Below are 14,751 nucleotides of genomic sequence, written 5' to 3'. Positions count from 1 at the left end.
AAAAAAATTATATCCAAGAAGGTTGAAAAAAGTGTTCGTACAGATGAGATAGATGTGGCTCAGTTGGTAATCAATAGCTGTCAAAGCTCGTCTTCTCGGAGCTAGACTTTTCAATAGTACTTTTAGGGCTGGTGTTGATTCGGCTGAAGACCTTGCCACCAAGACGGTTGAGCTTGTTTCCGTCTTGGGTGCGGCGAGGAGCATCAATCAACATCTTCTGGACCGAGTCGACCTTAATCTTGCAGAAGAGCTTAGAGAAAAGGTACTGGTCGCCAGCATGGTTGAGGAGAGGCAGGGTGCGGTAACCCTGCTTGAGGTTGGTGAGTTTGGCGGTGTAAGTAGCGACGGCAGGGCGCTCATTGTAGCTCTCGCCATCGTTGGAGAGCTTGACCGACCAGCGAACGAAGATCAGGTCAGGGTGCTTGGTGGTAACCTTGAACTTGAACTGCTTGTCGAACATGGGGTTGAAGCCGTTCTCGCGGATCACCTCAGTCTGGACTTTAAGGGGCGAGTCGTGCTCCATGACCAAGTTAGAATCAGCCTCCTTCTTGTCGCGCTTGTCGTTGGCGTGGAAGATCTCGATCTCCACGTAGGGGTCCATAGACTTGTTGGCGGGGAGGTTGGCAGGTCGCATAAGCTGTTGGGCAGAGATGACATCAATGCTGAATGAGACTACACTGCGCTCCTTCTTGCCCTCGGCAATGTCGGAGTTGTAGGGGAGAACTTGAATGTCCCGGAGCTCGGCGGGCTTCAAGACGTAGCCAGAAGCATCCTTGCCATCGAACATGGCACGGTTGAGCTGCATTCCGAGGTCGAATGTCTGCCAGTTGAGAGCGGCCATCTGGACACCCCGTCGCCAGTAGATGAGGGGGTCGAAGTTGTTGGAGGTGATGCGGGTTCGGTCGGGGTAGACGCGCATCATGTAACGCATGTTGTGGATATCAAGTGCCATCTTCTGATCTTTAGCGCGGGAGTGCTTGGCAAAGCTAGACTCCATGAAGGAGAAGATGTGGTTGTACTGCTTCGCGTCCACTGTGTCAAAGCCAGAGAACTTGACACCAGCGCAGTAGACACCCAGTTCACCAAGGACCTTGACAGTCTTGTTGGGGGCCTTCTTGGCTGGCTGTTCACCTGCGCTCTCGTTGTCGCTAGTGCTGCTGCTCATCATATCCTGAACACGGCCCTCAGTGATAGTGTTGACACGGGTCTTGCTGACCAATCTTCGCGAGGAGTGGCTGGGTGTCAACATAGGGCTCTGGGGAAGGGACTGAGAGGGCATCAAAGGAGTACCATCAGGAGCCGAGGGTCGCATCATAGGCGAGTTGAGGCTGTTGCCCCTTCGTCGACCACGGAAGTCATTACCAACGGAAACAGGCTCTTCCTTAATCTGAGGCTTCTTGACCTTGATGAGGACACGCTCCATAAGCTCAGAGGGGGTAGGAAGCTTATCGGGGAACGCCTCCAAAGTCTCCGTGACCAATCGTGAACCGAAGCATTCCTTGATGATCTCCGTCATTGTCGCCTGTTGAGCCGGGCTGCAGTGGACCTCGAGTGAAATCCAAAGAGGGTACTTGGACTTAACAAAAGCGTATTTGTTGATGGTGGTCATAACTTCCTTGAAGCTAATTGAAGTGGTCATGGTGCGGCCATGATTAACTTCGGGCTGACCGTTGTAGCCGTCCCAGCAATCGACCTCAACACATCGGCATCCCCGGACAAGAGCTGAGATGTAGCCCTCGACGCTAGACTGACCAGCAACCTGACGACCGAGGAGGTAGGTGTTGTGGGAGCTTGAAATGAAATACTCGTTCATCGGGCGATCCAGGACAATGTTTTGAGGCTCGGGTTGAATCACATCGTTATGCTCTGACGTCAAGAAACCAACAAAGGCGGCTTCGGACATAATCTCGGCGTTTTCTTGAAGATCGACCTCGTCATTGCGGTACTGACGGCAAAACCGGGAGAACAGCTTCTCCCAGGCAACGCGGTTAGAATCAACATCCTCGCCCTGGACGTCGCGGAGAAAGGTAAGAAACTCTGTCGAGGTAAGACCGAACTCAGGGTTGGCGGCAAAGCCACGGATAATTCGTTGAACGTCGGTCCTTTGCTTCATGCGTCGAACAAAGTCCTTGAACTCCCTAAAGTTTAGTTTTTGTCGTCGTCGCGAATCAGACAAGTGAAAGTTGACTTCCAGGGTCGCTTGTGAACTGTAAATGTGAAGGTTTTGGCACACACGTTTCACTCCAGCAATGTTCATCTCCTCTTGCTCGGGGCTTCGAACCTGGTCGCCAAACTCCTTGGCCATCTCTGTTTGCCAATATTGGGCAACAGCACGGTCGTTGAATGCCATCAACGATGTCATAAGTTCTTGACGGTATCTCAACATGGCGTCCAAGAATTCTGTCCAAAGTGACAAGCTCTTAGTGTTGTCTGTAACAATGTGCAGAAATCTTGTTTTCGAGTTCTCGGGAACTGTGTAGATAATAGTGAACCACTTGTCGCTGTACTTGGCCGCCTCCTCGCCAAGGCCATAGTCGATGATGTACTGTTGGATATCTGAGCCTGTTCGAATCTCCCTAATCTCATCGACATGGAGAGACTTTTGAGGTCGGGTGGCATCCCAAGAAAGCTTGTTGGATTCGGTCTCGTATACAAGATTGATTCTCTTAGGTCGGCTCTTCTTTGAAACCTTTCTCACTGGGCATCCATTGCGAAGCTCAGCCGGAAGCACCGGGCCAGCCATAGCTCCAGCACTTGCGCTGATGGATCCGTGAGTGCTGTTGGCGGATGAGGTGTTGGTAGCGCCATCAAGTCCAACCATGGAGATGCAGTCGTCGGGGATGATCTCAGGCTCCTCATCGGTATCCGTCAAGGCGCTGTTCTCCTGAGGGGCTGTAGCGTTGCTGTCACTTCGACGTCTGAGAATGCTGGGGCCAACACTTCCGTCACGACTGGCAGGGGCACCAGAGGATGGTCGTCTTCTACCTGCAAATCGTTGGGCTCGGTTTGAGAATCGGCGAATGAGACCTCCTTTGTTGTTGTTGGCGACTTCCGACATGGCATTGTATCCAAGAGAGTTTGTGCTTGTCTTCCGGGACAGCACAGATTCGGGCAACTGGAAGCTTGAAGGGAATACCTCCTCCTCCCTACCTCGCATGGGCTCAGGCGAGGGCTGCACGGAGGAGTATGTAGTCAGAACAGCAGTGTCGGGAGACATGAGTGGTGAGCCTTCTTGTGAGTTTGAAGCTCCTGACGAAGCACTGATAGCTGACATGGGAATGGGGACTGGTTGTGTTTGTGAAGGAAAGGCTGTCTGGACCTGACCTAGTTGATAGCGTGTTAATGAGGACATTTCGGATAGGTTGTGAGTTGTTAATGTGGATTTTGAGTCTGAATCAAAGCTGAAAGACATGGTCGTGCTGAGAGTTGTGATTACACTATGAGGGCGAGACAGGTCGCATTCGAAGGTTGCATCGACGTATATAAAAGCTCAGTCAGAATGGGGAGCCATGGTGGGACGTCTGGCCTGGGGGTAACGATAAGAGACGCGAATTGCGGGGAAGAGGCTGCGGAAGCCGATCCCTCGTGGAGCAGCTGTCACTCTGGGGTGCAGCCAGTGTCAGGTAGGATGCCAGAAGAGCCAGGGCAGTGTCGACCGCACGTAATGAATGCAGATGCAGGGACGCAAGAAGCCTGTGGTGTTGCTGAGTGGACCACGCGAGGGTAGTGATGCTGAGCAACACGCGGGTGACTGGGTAGGTCCTGGCAAGGCCGATCCGAGGCGTGATGATGTGCCAAGTTCGCAGCAGCGTGGTGAGCTGGCAGAGGGCGGGATATGCAGGTGGCTCCTTTAGGGCCGCCTTGGGGTCGCTGGATCAAGCAAAGCAGGGCGTTCGTCTTCGACAGGCACAGAGCTGCAGCACAGCGCAGAACCACTGGTCCAGGTGATTGAATAGAATGAAGGAGTCCGTCGAGAACCACAGGTTGGTCAGGTTGGGGTAGCTTAAGCTACAAACACCTCCTTCGATGCGTGTCAACACCAACAACGTCCTGCGCTTGGTGGGTTTCCTTGTGTCGATGTGATAAAACCCGAAACTGCCGAAAGTTCAATGGGTCTTTTTCAGAGGAGATCTCGATCAGGCGCAATTTCGATTGGAAAACGATAACAATTCCGAGAAGCCGCAGGCTCTTTGAGTAACAGGTCCAAGAAGGGGAGTCCGAAGATCGAGGTCGAACTGGCTGAGTCACCCAACGTCAAGGGAACGCGACAAAGTTCGGAATTTCAGCTGTCGCAAATTGATCGGCGATTTGCAATTGAGCAGCGCTTGGTTATCGAGCGTGTGATGGAGCAGTCTGAGTAACGCTGACGGAGTGGAAGAATCGTCTCTCTCGAGTAGAGTGTCAAAGGGTTTCTTTGAAGAAAGTAGATTGTTATGACAGACAAGAAGTGAGAAAGGCAAAGAGGTGAGTTAGGTTGTCAATGGGAAAGTTGGTGGTGGAGCGGGAGGGGTAGAAAAGATAGTTGAGATGGAAAAGGGGGGGAGTCCAAGTAGTAATAAGTAGCCTGTGGTAAAAAAGGTAACTGAGTACTGGAAGGTAGGTGGTAGCTTGGGGCGGTGGCTGTATGATAGCCCGGGAACCAGAAGGTTAAAAAAGATAGAGAAAAAAAATAGGGCAATCTCCTCTTGGTACAGTTGGTAGAGCGAACTGGGCAAGGGAGGGTAGAAGCTTCAAAGTATGGAGGCGTCCTCTTTTGGCGCGCGTTGGAGCGGGCGAGACTTGAGACTTTGTAGAAAAAAGAGAGCTAACGTCAAGAAAGCTAGATCACAGAATAGAAGAGACTGAATGGAAGCTGCTGGTGCTTGGACGCGGGCAGCGGAAGAGTCTTGTATGCGGCGGCGGTGCGCTGAGCCAGAGCCAGAGCCTGGGCGGTTGCTGTTATGGTTGGGCTCTTTCTCTCTCTCTCTCTCTCTCTCTCTCTGACTGACTTGGGGGTGTCTTCTTGGGCTGGGGCCGGGAAATTATGGCGGAGGGGTGACCAGCCAAGACTGTTTTTTCTTTATTTGGAGCATCTCTACTTGACACTTGACACGAGCTGATCTTCTGGCAGTGTCAGTGTCAGTACTAAAGTCTGTGCTGCCTTGTAGCCTGTAGGTACCTAGGGCCTCCTCCGCTGCGCTGTACGGCGCTGCCTGCTGGCCAGCGTTGACCGAGTCGAAAGCGTCTGTGTGAGCTTCACTAAGCCTAGTCCTAACAGCCCACTAAAGTCTCAGTCACGACCCGTACCTGTGCCTGTGTGCCCGTGCTTGTCTCTGTAACAGACAGACATTATGTTATGTACTCTATCTACACCTCTCCTCATATTGATCCGCTGTCAATCTCCAAAGTGCAACTCAGGAGTGGAGCCTGGGTAGAGACAGGCAGGGTGATGAGGATGACCAGAGTAAGTGATTGATTGATTGATTGATTTGATGGGACCAGCATCCAACGATACTGGGGCCTGTATTGTACATACAGAGACCAGGGATTTCCCAACGCTGGGAACCTTGGACTGGGGTACGTACCCTTCCATCTCCCTACAGCCCTTTTTTTAATTATTTTTTTCCCTTTCCCTTTCAATTTTTACTGTGGATGACAGACAGACCGGGGTGGATACTGGGGAGGTGACCGGGGGGAGGGGTGTATGATTTTCATCCACTGTAACTTGATAGAGTGGGGTTTTCCATGGTCAATGGTCAAGGGGGAGGCGAATGGTTAGGCCCTGATGGTGTGTGTGAGAGTGTGAGTGAGTGAGCATGTCCTCCTTATGCAGCCAGACACAGAGAGTCCAAGTTTAGGTGGTTGAGAGGTGTTACCCAAGGCTCAAGACTTGATCGATACAAGGGAGACAAAGTTGAGTTTGCAGGGAGACACTGGTCTAATGCAACACATTCAACTCAACCTCAAATCTGATGAAATGTTCCGAGGTCTAACTTATTCTGATACACCACCTGTGCACATGACCAGAAATTAATGTCGTTAAAGGACAATGTCTCGAACTGAGATTGACCGACATACCACGTTGTGCCTTCCAGACCAATATAATCATTATACACACAGACAGATACGGTGAACCTCCCTCCTCACCTGTCTGTTCACCTACTTGATTACTCACTTCCCGTGTACACACTATGCCTCGGTGCTAAGAACAGGGCGAACGGGCCAAGTCACCCAAGCAATTGGTAGACATGACAGGGCAAGAAGAAAGGGGGGGAAGAGTCATAGTCATGCCAGTTGAAGGACAAGACGGTTACACGGGAAAACCCAGCGACAAAAAGGTAGACTCAGAAACATAGCATAGGCCAAGCAAGTCCTACCATAGGGTCATCGTCAACGTGCCAGGGATAAGTCAAGTTATATCGGATAGGCTGGACTGGATGCTGGCTTATCTTTGGTTAGCTTACCCTGTCTTCCATCACCTATGGACTAGCCAGCCAAGAAAAAGAAAGGGCGAGATGCAAAGAAAACTGCATTGCATTGAAAATAGGTGCTCAGAGCGGTGTGAGCTTGATTCAAACGAAACTCTTGGAAATCGTCAGAGCATCCATGCCTATGTGAGAAGGCTATTCCATCTCCCACATGGGGAACCGGAACGTTGGAAGATGACGATGGATCCTGGCTCAATCCTCCTCTAAGCTCTCCTCTTTTCCATCCTCATTCCCCTTGCGAATTAGACAATCCCTGGAATCCAAGCGTGTCGTATAGAGCATCATAGGTTTGGCAATTACGCGATAAGCTTCATTATCTCATCATAACTTCCTCAAATCAGAAGCTTAATCTTATAAAAGATTTACTCTGAAGCCTTGAATACGTGGAATTCGGGAACCGTTGTGTTGTAACTTTAGCGTCCCAGCTTGCAATTAGCGCTCGGTAGTGGGCTTGGACTGTTCCTTTGAAGGTCGGATTGAGGCTTTGTGCTTGTGGGCGAGATTCGGGGCTCGGCCATCATATGGATGCCATGGATCATGGATAGTGTGGCTCACACCGTTTTCTTTCACTTCCTCTTACGGCACCCCTTTTCTGGCTTTTCTAGCGCCGAGTCCATCAAGGTCGACAGAATAAACGCGACACCGCTTGCCTCAAAGTGCTCTGCTGGACTCCTCGTCGATTCGGAGTACGGTAGTGCGCCGCAATGGACCAACAACAGCGGCCAATAACACTCTTAAATCAGAACTAACGGCTAACCATTCAGAGTGGAGAAAGACGCCATAAATACCATCATCATAAATCATCATGCTTGTGATTGTGATTGCGATTGCGATTGCGATTATCGTTGATGATGATTGATGACTTCGGCACTTGATCCTTGTGTAACTCAACTAGGCTTGCAACACAAACCAATCTTCCATGCTTCAATGCATGAAATACTCATGGCGATCAACGGTTTTGTCTTAAGGGAGAGCCAGTGCAAAACAAGAGAGATAGAGATGCGCGCCGCTGGATCCGAGAGGTCTGAGCTACACACCTTTACTTTCAAGCTGGTCAATCAGAATGAGACGCGCCGGCGCAAATCCAATTTCTCGACCATGCCAGAGCAATCCGAAGGGGCGATAGGCAAATTCTCCGTTCCTGACTAACAAAGCTGTCTGACAACGAGATGAAAACGATATGAATTAAATGTGGACGAAATGGTCCGATAGACATGTGCTATCAGTCTGGTTGGTCGCAACACAATTGCTTGATGATGAGCAGCCATCTCAGAATGACGATGCAATAAGACGCCATACCCCTCCTTGGTAGCCATTCCATGACACTGTGGTAAAAGCAAAGTTTTGTCAAATTCGACCAAGTTCTCTTTTAGACGAGGGCGATCGAGCAATCAACGATCACGATACGAACTTGGCAACCAAGACCGTATCCGGTCAGACTGTCAGAATGAAAGAGAAGAGGGGCAAAGTGGTAAAAAAGTCCATAGTCTGGGTTGGGGTTGGGTCTTTTCTGCTTCAACTTTTTTCAAGAAAAAACTTTGACTTTGGCCTAATAAACAAGCTTGGTGCCCACGCTCAACCGAGCAACCATCAAAGATTGTCTCGTCTTCACTGTTTATTATTTTGTCTTTGTCGGCTCCTTTCTGTCCTCTTGGCATATATTTGCATTCTCGTTTGTCCCAGGTTGTAAGACCCTCTCAAATCATGATCACGAGGGGATCAAAAAGGGAGAAAAGGAAATGTCAAAGAGCTTTGACACAAACTGGTGGTTCCCAAGCGTACTTTGAACCAGTAAGCAGACAGAAAAAAGAGGACAGCTTCGGCTAGCGATCCGGCCAAGACTAAACAATCTTGGGATGATTGACGAGCAGGTCACTGAGCTTGAGGAGTCATTGACAGCAGTCGGAGCCGCTGCCCGTCGCTACCGTATTCAAGTTTCGATAGTCATAGAAAAAGAACAATTCCATGACAGGGGATGGTAGAAGCTTCAATCGTTCAATGCCCGTCAATACGCGTACAGTACCCGTCTCCGCGCCTAGAATTGGGTGTACTCGCGTGTACAGCACTTCAATCTCTCGCTTCGGCACATGGCTAACCATGTGCCCGGCGTTGGTCAAGTAGCAGGGCTACCAATCAATCGCCACAGACGTTGACTTGGACTTTGACATCAAAACGTGGTACCTCTTTCATGCAGCATACGTAGGCGATGACTCGATCTGTATGCCAGAGATTTGACTCTGTAGGCCACATGGAGCCACATGCGCAAGACTACTAACAAGTGAACCACAGAGGGAGCAGTAAGCAAAAGTGCCTGTGCCCCAAGGATTCATGCTGTTGCAAGGGGGCTGGTGAGCGTCTGAACGGCGGCTTGACTGCCCTACTCCGTGTTGCGCCTCAGCAGCGTAGCGTTGCTCTGCTTTAGGTTGCGTTGAGCTGGGCTGGACTGGCCGGGCTTTTGAGCCTCCTCCAACAATGACCTCAGTCTGACACGATGTGTGGAGCGCCAATGTTGATTTTGGCTCCAGCCAAACAACCCGACCCGACCGGAGGGAAATTGGCCCTTGAACGGGGCCGCAGAGCCGAGGATTTGAAACGAGCAACACCGATGATTTAGATCGACTAACAGCCGATATTGATATCGTGATGATGTATGGTCTGGTGTTGAATTCCATGCCTTGAAAGTCAGGACCCAAAATCGAAGATGTACCTGCCTGCGGGCAGTGTTTGATATTGTTATATTGCTTGGCAGAAGGAGAGTCCTTCGGTCATTTCCAGATTCCACTACGTACAGAGTACCTTCCACTAAAATCATCAGCCTCAGCTTCCAAAATTGGATTTTGCGGGCACAGCCAGATGGCGTCCTCACGGAGCAAAAAAACTTCAAACCTTGACAAGGCTGCCAAAATAAACTCATCAAATGGCCCATTAAGCTGTTCATAACGTACCTAAGTCTTTTTGTCTCTTAGGATTAAACACTAAGTTTTCTTGCGCTCCCCTAGCGCGCTATCAAGCTCTTCCTAGCATCTGAATCCTCCACGTTCGTGTTCTCTGTCAGCATCATATCGTGTCTCTTTAGCATCTCGAGGCAATCTCAGCTATTCAAGGGATTGTATCCACTATACTGGAGAAAGCGATGACTGATCTTTCTCTATACAGTGCAGGGCGGCGCATTCGCTTACCTCAGCTGCTACTGGATCGTCTAATCTCAGTATCAACAAGGAACCCAAGCAGCTTGTTTGAGAAAACCGTTAGCCTCATCCACAGCAACTATCAAAATGTCAACTTCAACGCCCGCGTGGCTCCTCGTGCTACCAATTTAGGGCCTTCTCGTATCCACTGTCACGAGCGCCGGAAGGCTCTTCTCAACCTTCCCCGGCAAACCGTCGTTGTTAACCCTGCCCTACCCTCGCTAGAGGATGGCACATCCTGATCTTCAAAAGTGACTGCCAGATTACAGATTACTGTGCTCTCGCCTACGTGCGGCTGAGCTGTGCACAATGCTGCATCAGTGCATGGCATGTTGGGTTTCAATTCCTTGCTGGTCCCAGTGCAGATTGCCACGCAGCCACGGTTGACTGTACCCAAATACTCGGTTAAGGGGGGGCAGGGTTTACTCGATAGGGCATGCAGGATGGTAATCCAGACACGATTTCGCATTGCCCTCGTTTACAAGGTCAAACCAAGAAATCTGAGGTCACATAAACCCAGTGATATGTCTATCATGTAGTCGTCCGCGGACTTATAGTCGTGGTGACGTGGCATTATCGCCTTTTGCCGCTTTGCTAATAGCGAAACACGGCCAAGTGCCGCTCGCTGACAATAGCATCGCATCGTTGACCACCAGCGCAAGTGGAGCGTTGGATTGCCATTTCTTTCGTCAAACTTGCCTACCGGCTCACCTCTCGATTCCCCGTACTGGCTTTCTAGTCTCTCCTCCCGCTCGAAACAACACAATCAAACATCAGGGTAATTATAACTTCCAAGCGTGCCTAGACACGAGATAGCCAGACGGATCATACGCTGGTCAAGGAAATCTTGTGGGGAAGCCAATCGCGTCTTGGGCCCAGGGGATGGGTTGAGGAGCGTCATGGGAAGTGGTGGCAGAAGAGCCTGAGACTTGGGAGGCTGAATGCCCCAGGATACCAGTTCCTGGACCTCAAATGTATATCCCACATTCCGCCAGTTTCTGTGGGACGTCTTAGCAATACGCCATTTGATTTGGCAATATCCTCATGCTGCATCTTGAAACAAACCTCTGAACAGCCAACAACGGAATGAGATCATCATCTCGTCGATCCTTTGGCGCCGACTCCCGCCAATTTTAGGTCAGGGCCCCCAAGCTTCAGACAGGGGGAAGACAAGGGCCCCGGACCGGCTTGGAACCTGCATAGGGGTGTGTACGTAAAAAGATCGTTTGCTGCGGGCAGCATGTCGCTGTGGGGACCTTCCAGATATCTCGGCCGTGGGTTACGGAGAATGCATACTGACCGTACGGCTGTCCGCTCATCCATCATCCTTGACGGACGCCATCCCCCGCTTTCTTATCACAAACACTCGGTAATACACACAGTCTGCAGCCTTGCCAGGCGTATATCCTTCTCGACTCCAACGGACATGGCCTTTCAATATTTCTTTATCATTATTCATGCACATCTTGCCTTGGGGACAATGGCAAATAGAGTTGATGTTACTCCGTACAAAGTTCATTGTCCTCAAGACTCTAGTGGCCTATGCCAGAATCCCATTCGCGCTTGTTATTCAACACATCGAGGCCTGCTATCATTAGCAGCCCTGTTTGAAATCTTGAGAATCCAATAGCGGGGTCGTGGAAAACGACAAACCATGGACCGCATTTCATCTTAGGCTGCATACACCGACATTTTTAGACAGACCGGCAAGATTTCTTATGGTCACGAGGTATCCATTCTGGACCCCGAACGACAAAGAGCCAGCAACGAAGACCATGTCGACAGTGTCGTATCACATGCGGTGTGCTGGTACTTGTTCCAATCTGGGCCGGTGATAGGATATTCTTGAGCGGTTCCAGCATCCCGAGTTTCTTGAGAAGCAAATTGGGTGTTCAAACGGCACCGGTGTGCTGGGCCAGCCATAACCGCCAGCGGAATTCTGATTCGCTATTGATTCGTTAAGGGCTCGCTCAATTGCGTGGGGAAGAACAATGACGTCGCTTGCTTGATTCATCATCCAATCGGTTGTAGGATCTATTATGGGTTCTCGGCCCCTAAGGGATCTTAAGGGGCATGGTTGTGAGACATGGGGCCGTCGTCTGCCTTGAGCCCCTGAAAGAACTGATCTCAAGTGTCTCGGGAGACGACCTGCGGTATCGGTCAGCCTTGTGTATGTGTCAACACTCAACCTTAGAAGCAAATCGTTTAGTCAACTTTGTGAGCCCTGTCTTTCACTCGGCATTGCTCGACAGACAAACGAATCGCAAAATGGCAGATTCAAGAGCAACACAAGTCTTCCAAATTCCGTCATCAGCCTATATTGAACGGGCGAACCTGGCAAGCCAGTTTGTTCACGGGAAAATAAGGGTGACCAGAATGGTGATATGACGCGATTGCCGGGTGACGTAGGGAATCTCATTACGGATACAACAATGAAAGACGAGCGCGGGGGCACAGAGCGGATAAACGAACCACAAACTTCTGACATCTTCAAAGCTACGTTAGAAATCACGGGGCAAGCTCATTCGCTATCACATTTGGTGATGGTATTCTAAATTTCTCAAGCTTGACCTAGTTCTCACCCTTTCAACGAGTGTCTGACTGCGAATTGATTTGTTCCACAGTCCCATCCTCAGAAATTATCCATTGGCCCTTTTAGAGGGGTGAAGAAGGCTCATCACTCAATCCACCGACACAGCTGCCGCCTTGACTTGCAGTTTCTCTCCAACTCGAATGAGGGGGCAGCGTCTCGGCCATGTCGGTCATGACTTTTCCAAAGGTCTTATTGAGATACGGCCCAGCCAGGGCCCTTGCATACTCAAGGGATGCGATGTTCCGTCAAAGCTATCACGCGCCATATTCAGGCACTCGATTTGTTTGAGGTATTTCTATGTACCTCTGCCTCTCAGGCATGCTGCAGCCGATATGAATCTCGTATTCAAGTCGATTTTCTATCGTCGTTCCATTTGAGCTATCTTATCCACAGGGCCACAGCTACCTACCTGACCATAATATGGTAAATGCCAAGCCCACGGCCTGCTAAGCGGCCGTGTTGTCCATCGTATTAATCCCTTCTGGGCGTTGGCACGGCCAGTCCAAGATGCGCCGTATTCTTACAGAGCATAGCAAAGTTTGCCGATTATTCCGTTCCAAGACTTCTGCGGCACGCCCTCAATTTCCACCGTTCTACGGGTTGCATCCACGTGCGCTTCCTTAAGCAGTATGTCAGAGGTCTTAACCCTTTGTGGAGGACAGCCAACCATGGGCCAAGCATCTGCGGTATGCCATCAAGCTCTGTATCGAGACTTTGAACACTCGACTGTGTCCAGTAATTACAGTGACTGCGTCACAATCACCTTGTCCTGTCGGCGCAAGGCACAACGCAATGCCCAGTCTCACCATGCATTCTATCGCGTCATTGCTTCTGGGCACCTGATGGTCTGCAGGCGACCTATGCAATGCCATGCCAGCAAGAAGTGGCACAGCGTCAGACCTGTTGCATTAGCTTGCATCAACCTGCTGTACTATGAAGCCCACCACTGTGAATGATACAGTATGCGAATTGCATCTTGGGGTCCAATTATTCGTGTGAGGCGAGCTACAGGTGTTTTCATGGGGAAGGACACCATTGACGAGTATGCTGCAAGATGATAATTAGCCGTTTGATGGTGTCTGTTGTTTAAGCATACCCTATGCAAACAGCAGCCTATTCGAGGACAGAGTCGTATACGAAAGCTATGACCAGGGCCAGGTTGAGTAGCAATCCAATCACCACAAGATTGATAACCTGAACTCGAGGTTTGCGGCACCGCATACGAGGCTGTTTTGAATTCGTCAATCATTCGTGGCAGAGTATAGAAACGGCATTAGTCTTTCTTTAGTTCGACACAGCTGGCACCTCTAAGACGACCTCATCCCGCGCAATCGGGTACGCAGAGAAGCTCGTGATGGGTGCGCCAGATCATCCTACCTTGGTGATTGGACTGATACAGACCACGCGGTGGAATTGATAACACGGGAGTGCCCGCTCATTGCGCGCCTGCCGCTGCATTCAATGCCGCATGGATTAAGCAAATGGGTGACAACGTGCATCCGAGCCGCCAATCTACGTTTGATCTATCAGCTCGGCCTTCCTATTGAGGTGTAGATATTCGGATAAGAACCACCGAGTGTTGAAATTGATAACTTCAAGGTTGCAATACAGACTGTTGTTACATGCATCAGACAATCCATACTTGATACGTCTGTGATGATCAATCGATGGTATCTAAAATAGTTTTTTGTACTAATCTATACAACACACCAACCTCGGAACGAACATTCGATTCCTCGATCTGCAGCTGTGTCACAGTCTCTCGGTGTTGGTCTCAGCAACCATGAACGGGCATATGAACACTCAGGGCATAGGTAGCATTGACTTTCTGCAACGAATTGAGCTACCATACCCTTGTACTGCAAAATGGAGTCGATGCTCAGCCATTTGATTATATTGAGGCCTCGGCGAATTCCTCTTACAGTGGAGTCTAGAGCCTGCGCCTTCAATTGACCCGAGCTGATGGTAAGAAACATCACCCGAAGGAGGCTTCGCAATAATGTTCAATTTTGGATCGGATTCACGAGCAACAGACCACCTGGAGGGCATGGCACCACCATTTTCCATGGATCAATCGCCGGCGAACTCATCCGGAAACATGGTGGACAGAGAAGCAAATTACAGAGCGCCATATGGCAAACAATTTCACACAGGATATCATTTGCAGATTCGTTGACACCACAAAGCTTGGGCCTGTGGCTGCTGCACATCATTGACGCGCAAGAAGGGGTTCTGGGGAAGTTGAGGTTGGGGTGTAGCATCACATCAATTCCAGAGCCTAATACTCCGTATCAACGGCGCATTTGTGTCGGATGGATGAAAAATCTCAACGGCGGTTTCAAGAAGACAGACAACACTCACTGTCAATGCCTAACCACCAATGTCAACGGCCAACACAATTTCGCGGGACTTCTCCCCGGTTCATCAAAGCGTTGAACTAGGTATCAAGGCGCCATTGTTTGCTAGCGTCCGCGGCATTCGCAGGTCGGCTTTATTGATGGCC

The 14,751-nt window shown here is 50.2% G+C and overlaps 5 protein-coding genes across 5 annotated transcripts; 3 read left to right on the top strand and 2 right to left on the bottom strand.

Annotated features, from left to right (window-relative positions):
• Positions 1–70: 70 nt before the first annotated feature.
• On the bottom strand, positions 71–3,412 carry FOXG_07611 (phosphatidylinositol phospholipase C, gamma-1; the record flags this gene model as incomplete). The annotated part of the gene is made up of 1 exon (XM_018386207.1): positions 71–3,412. One exon carries the CDS (start codon positions 3,410–3,412, stop codon positions 71–73), a length of 3,342 nt encoding a protein of 1,113 aa, XP_018243332.1.
• A 262-nt stretch (positions 3,413–3,674) lies between these two features.
• FOXG_07610 (uncharacterized protein) lies at positions 3,675–3,854 on the top strand (the record flags this gene model as incomplete). The annotated part of the gene is made up of 1 exon (XM_018386206.1): positions 3,675–3,854. One exon carries the CDS (start codon positions 3,675–3,677, stop codon positions 3,852–3,854), a length of 180 nt encoding a protein of 59 aa, XP_018243331.1.
• A 4,990-nt stretch (positions 3,855–8,844) lies between these two features.
• Positions 8,845–9,986, bottom strand: FOXG_07609 (uncharacterized protein; the record flags this gene model as incomplete). Its single annotated transcript, XM_018386205.1, has 4 exons — positions 8,845–8,931; positions 9,257–9,397; positions 9,647–9,666; positions 9,872–9,986. The coding sequence occupies 4 exons, from the start codon at positions 9,984–9,986 to the stop codon at positions 8,845–8,847; spliced, it is 363 nt and encodes a 120-aa protein (XP_018243330.1).
• A 2,597-nt stretch (positions 9,987–12,583) lies between these two features.
• On the top strand, positions 12,584–14,031 carry FOXG_19514 (uncharacterized protein). The gene is made up of 2 exons (XM_018399736.1): positions 12,584–12,716; positions 12,782–14,031. The coding sequence occupies exon 2, from the start codon at positions 12,878–12,880 to the stop codon at positions 13,202–13,204; it is 327 nt and encodes a 108-aa protein (XP_018243329.1). The 5' UTR covers positions 12,584–12,716; positions 12,782–12,877; the 3' UTR covers positions 13,205–14,031.
• Positions 14,032–14,210: 179 nt separating this feature from the next.
• On the top strand, positions 14,211–14,751 carry FOXG_19513 (uncharacterized protein; the record flags this gene model as incomplete). Its single annotated transcript, XM_018399735.1, has 1 exon — positions 14,211–14,751. One exon carries the CDS (start codon positions 14,211–14,213, stop codon positions 14,682–14,684), a length of 474 nt encoding a protein of 157 aa, XP_018243328.1. The 3' UTR covers positions 14,685–14,751.

This window comes from Fusarium oxysporum, chromosome 4, assembly GCF_000149955.1.
Source record: "Fusarium oxysporum f. sp. lycopersici 4287 chromosome 4, whole genome shotgun sequence".
NCBI classification, from domain to species: domain Eukaryota; kingdom Fungi; phylum Ascomycota; class Sordariomycetes; order Hypocreales; family Nectriaceae; genus Fusarium; species Fusarium oxysporum.
This window is presented reverse-complemented; position numbering and strand designations above follow the sequence as displayed.

What these genes read in the sequence shown, in the direction of transcription:
- FOXG_19514 (XM_018399736.1), top strand. Translation starts at nt 12,878, where the DNA reads ATGTCAGAGGTCTTAACCCTTTGTGGAGGACAGCCAACCATGGGCCAA.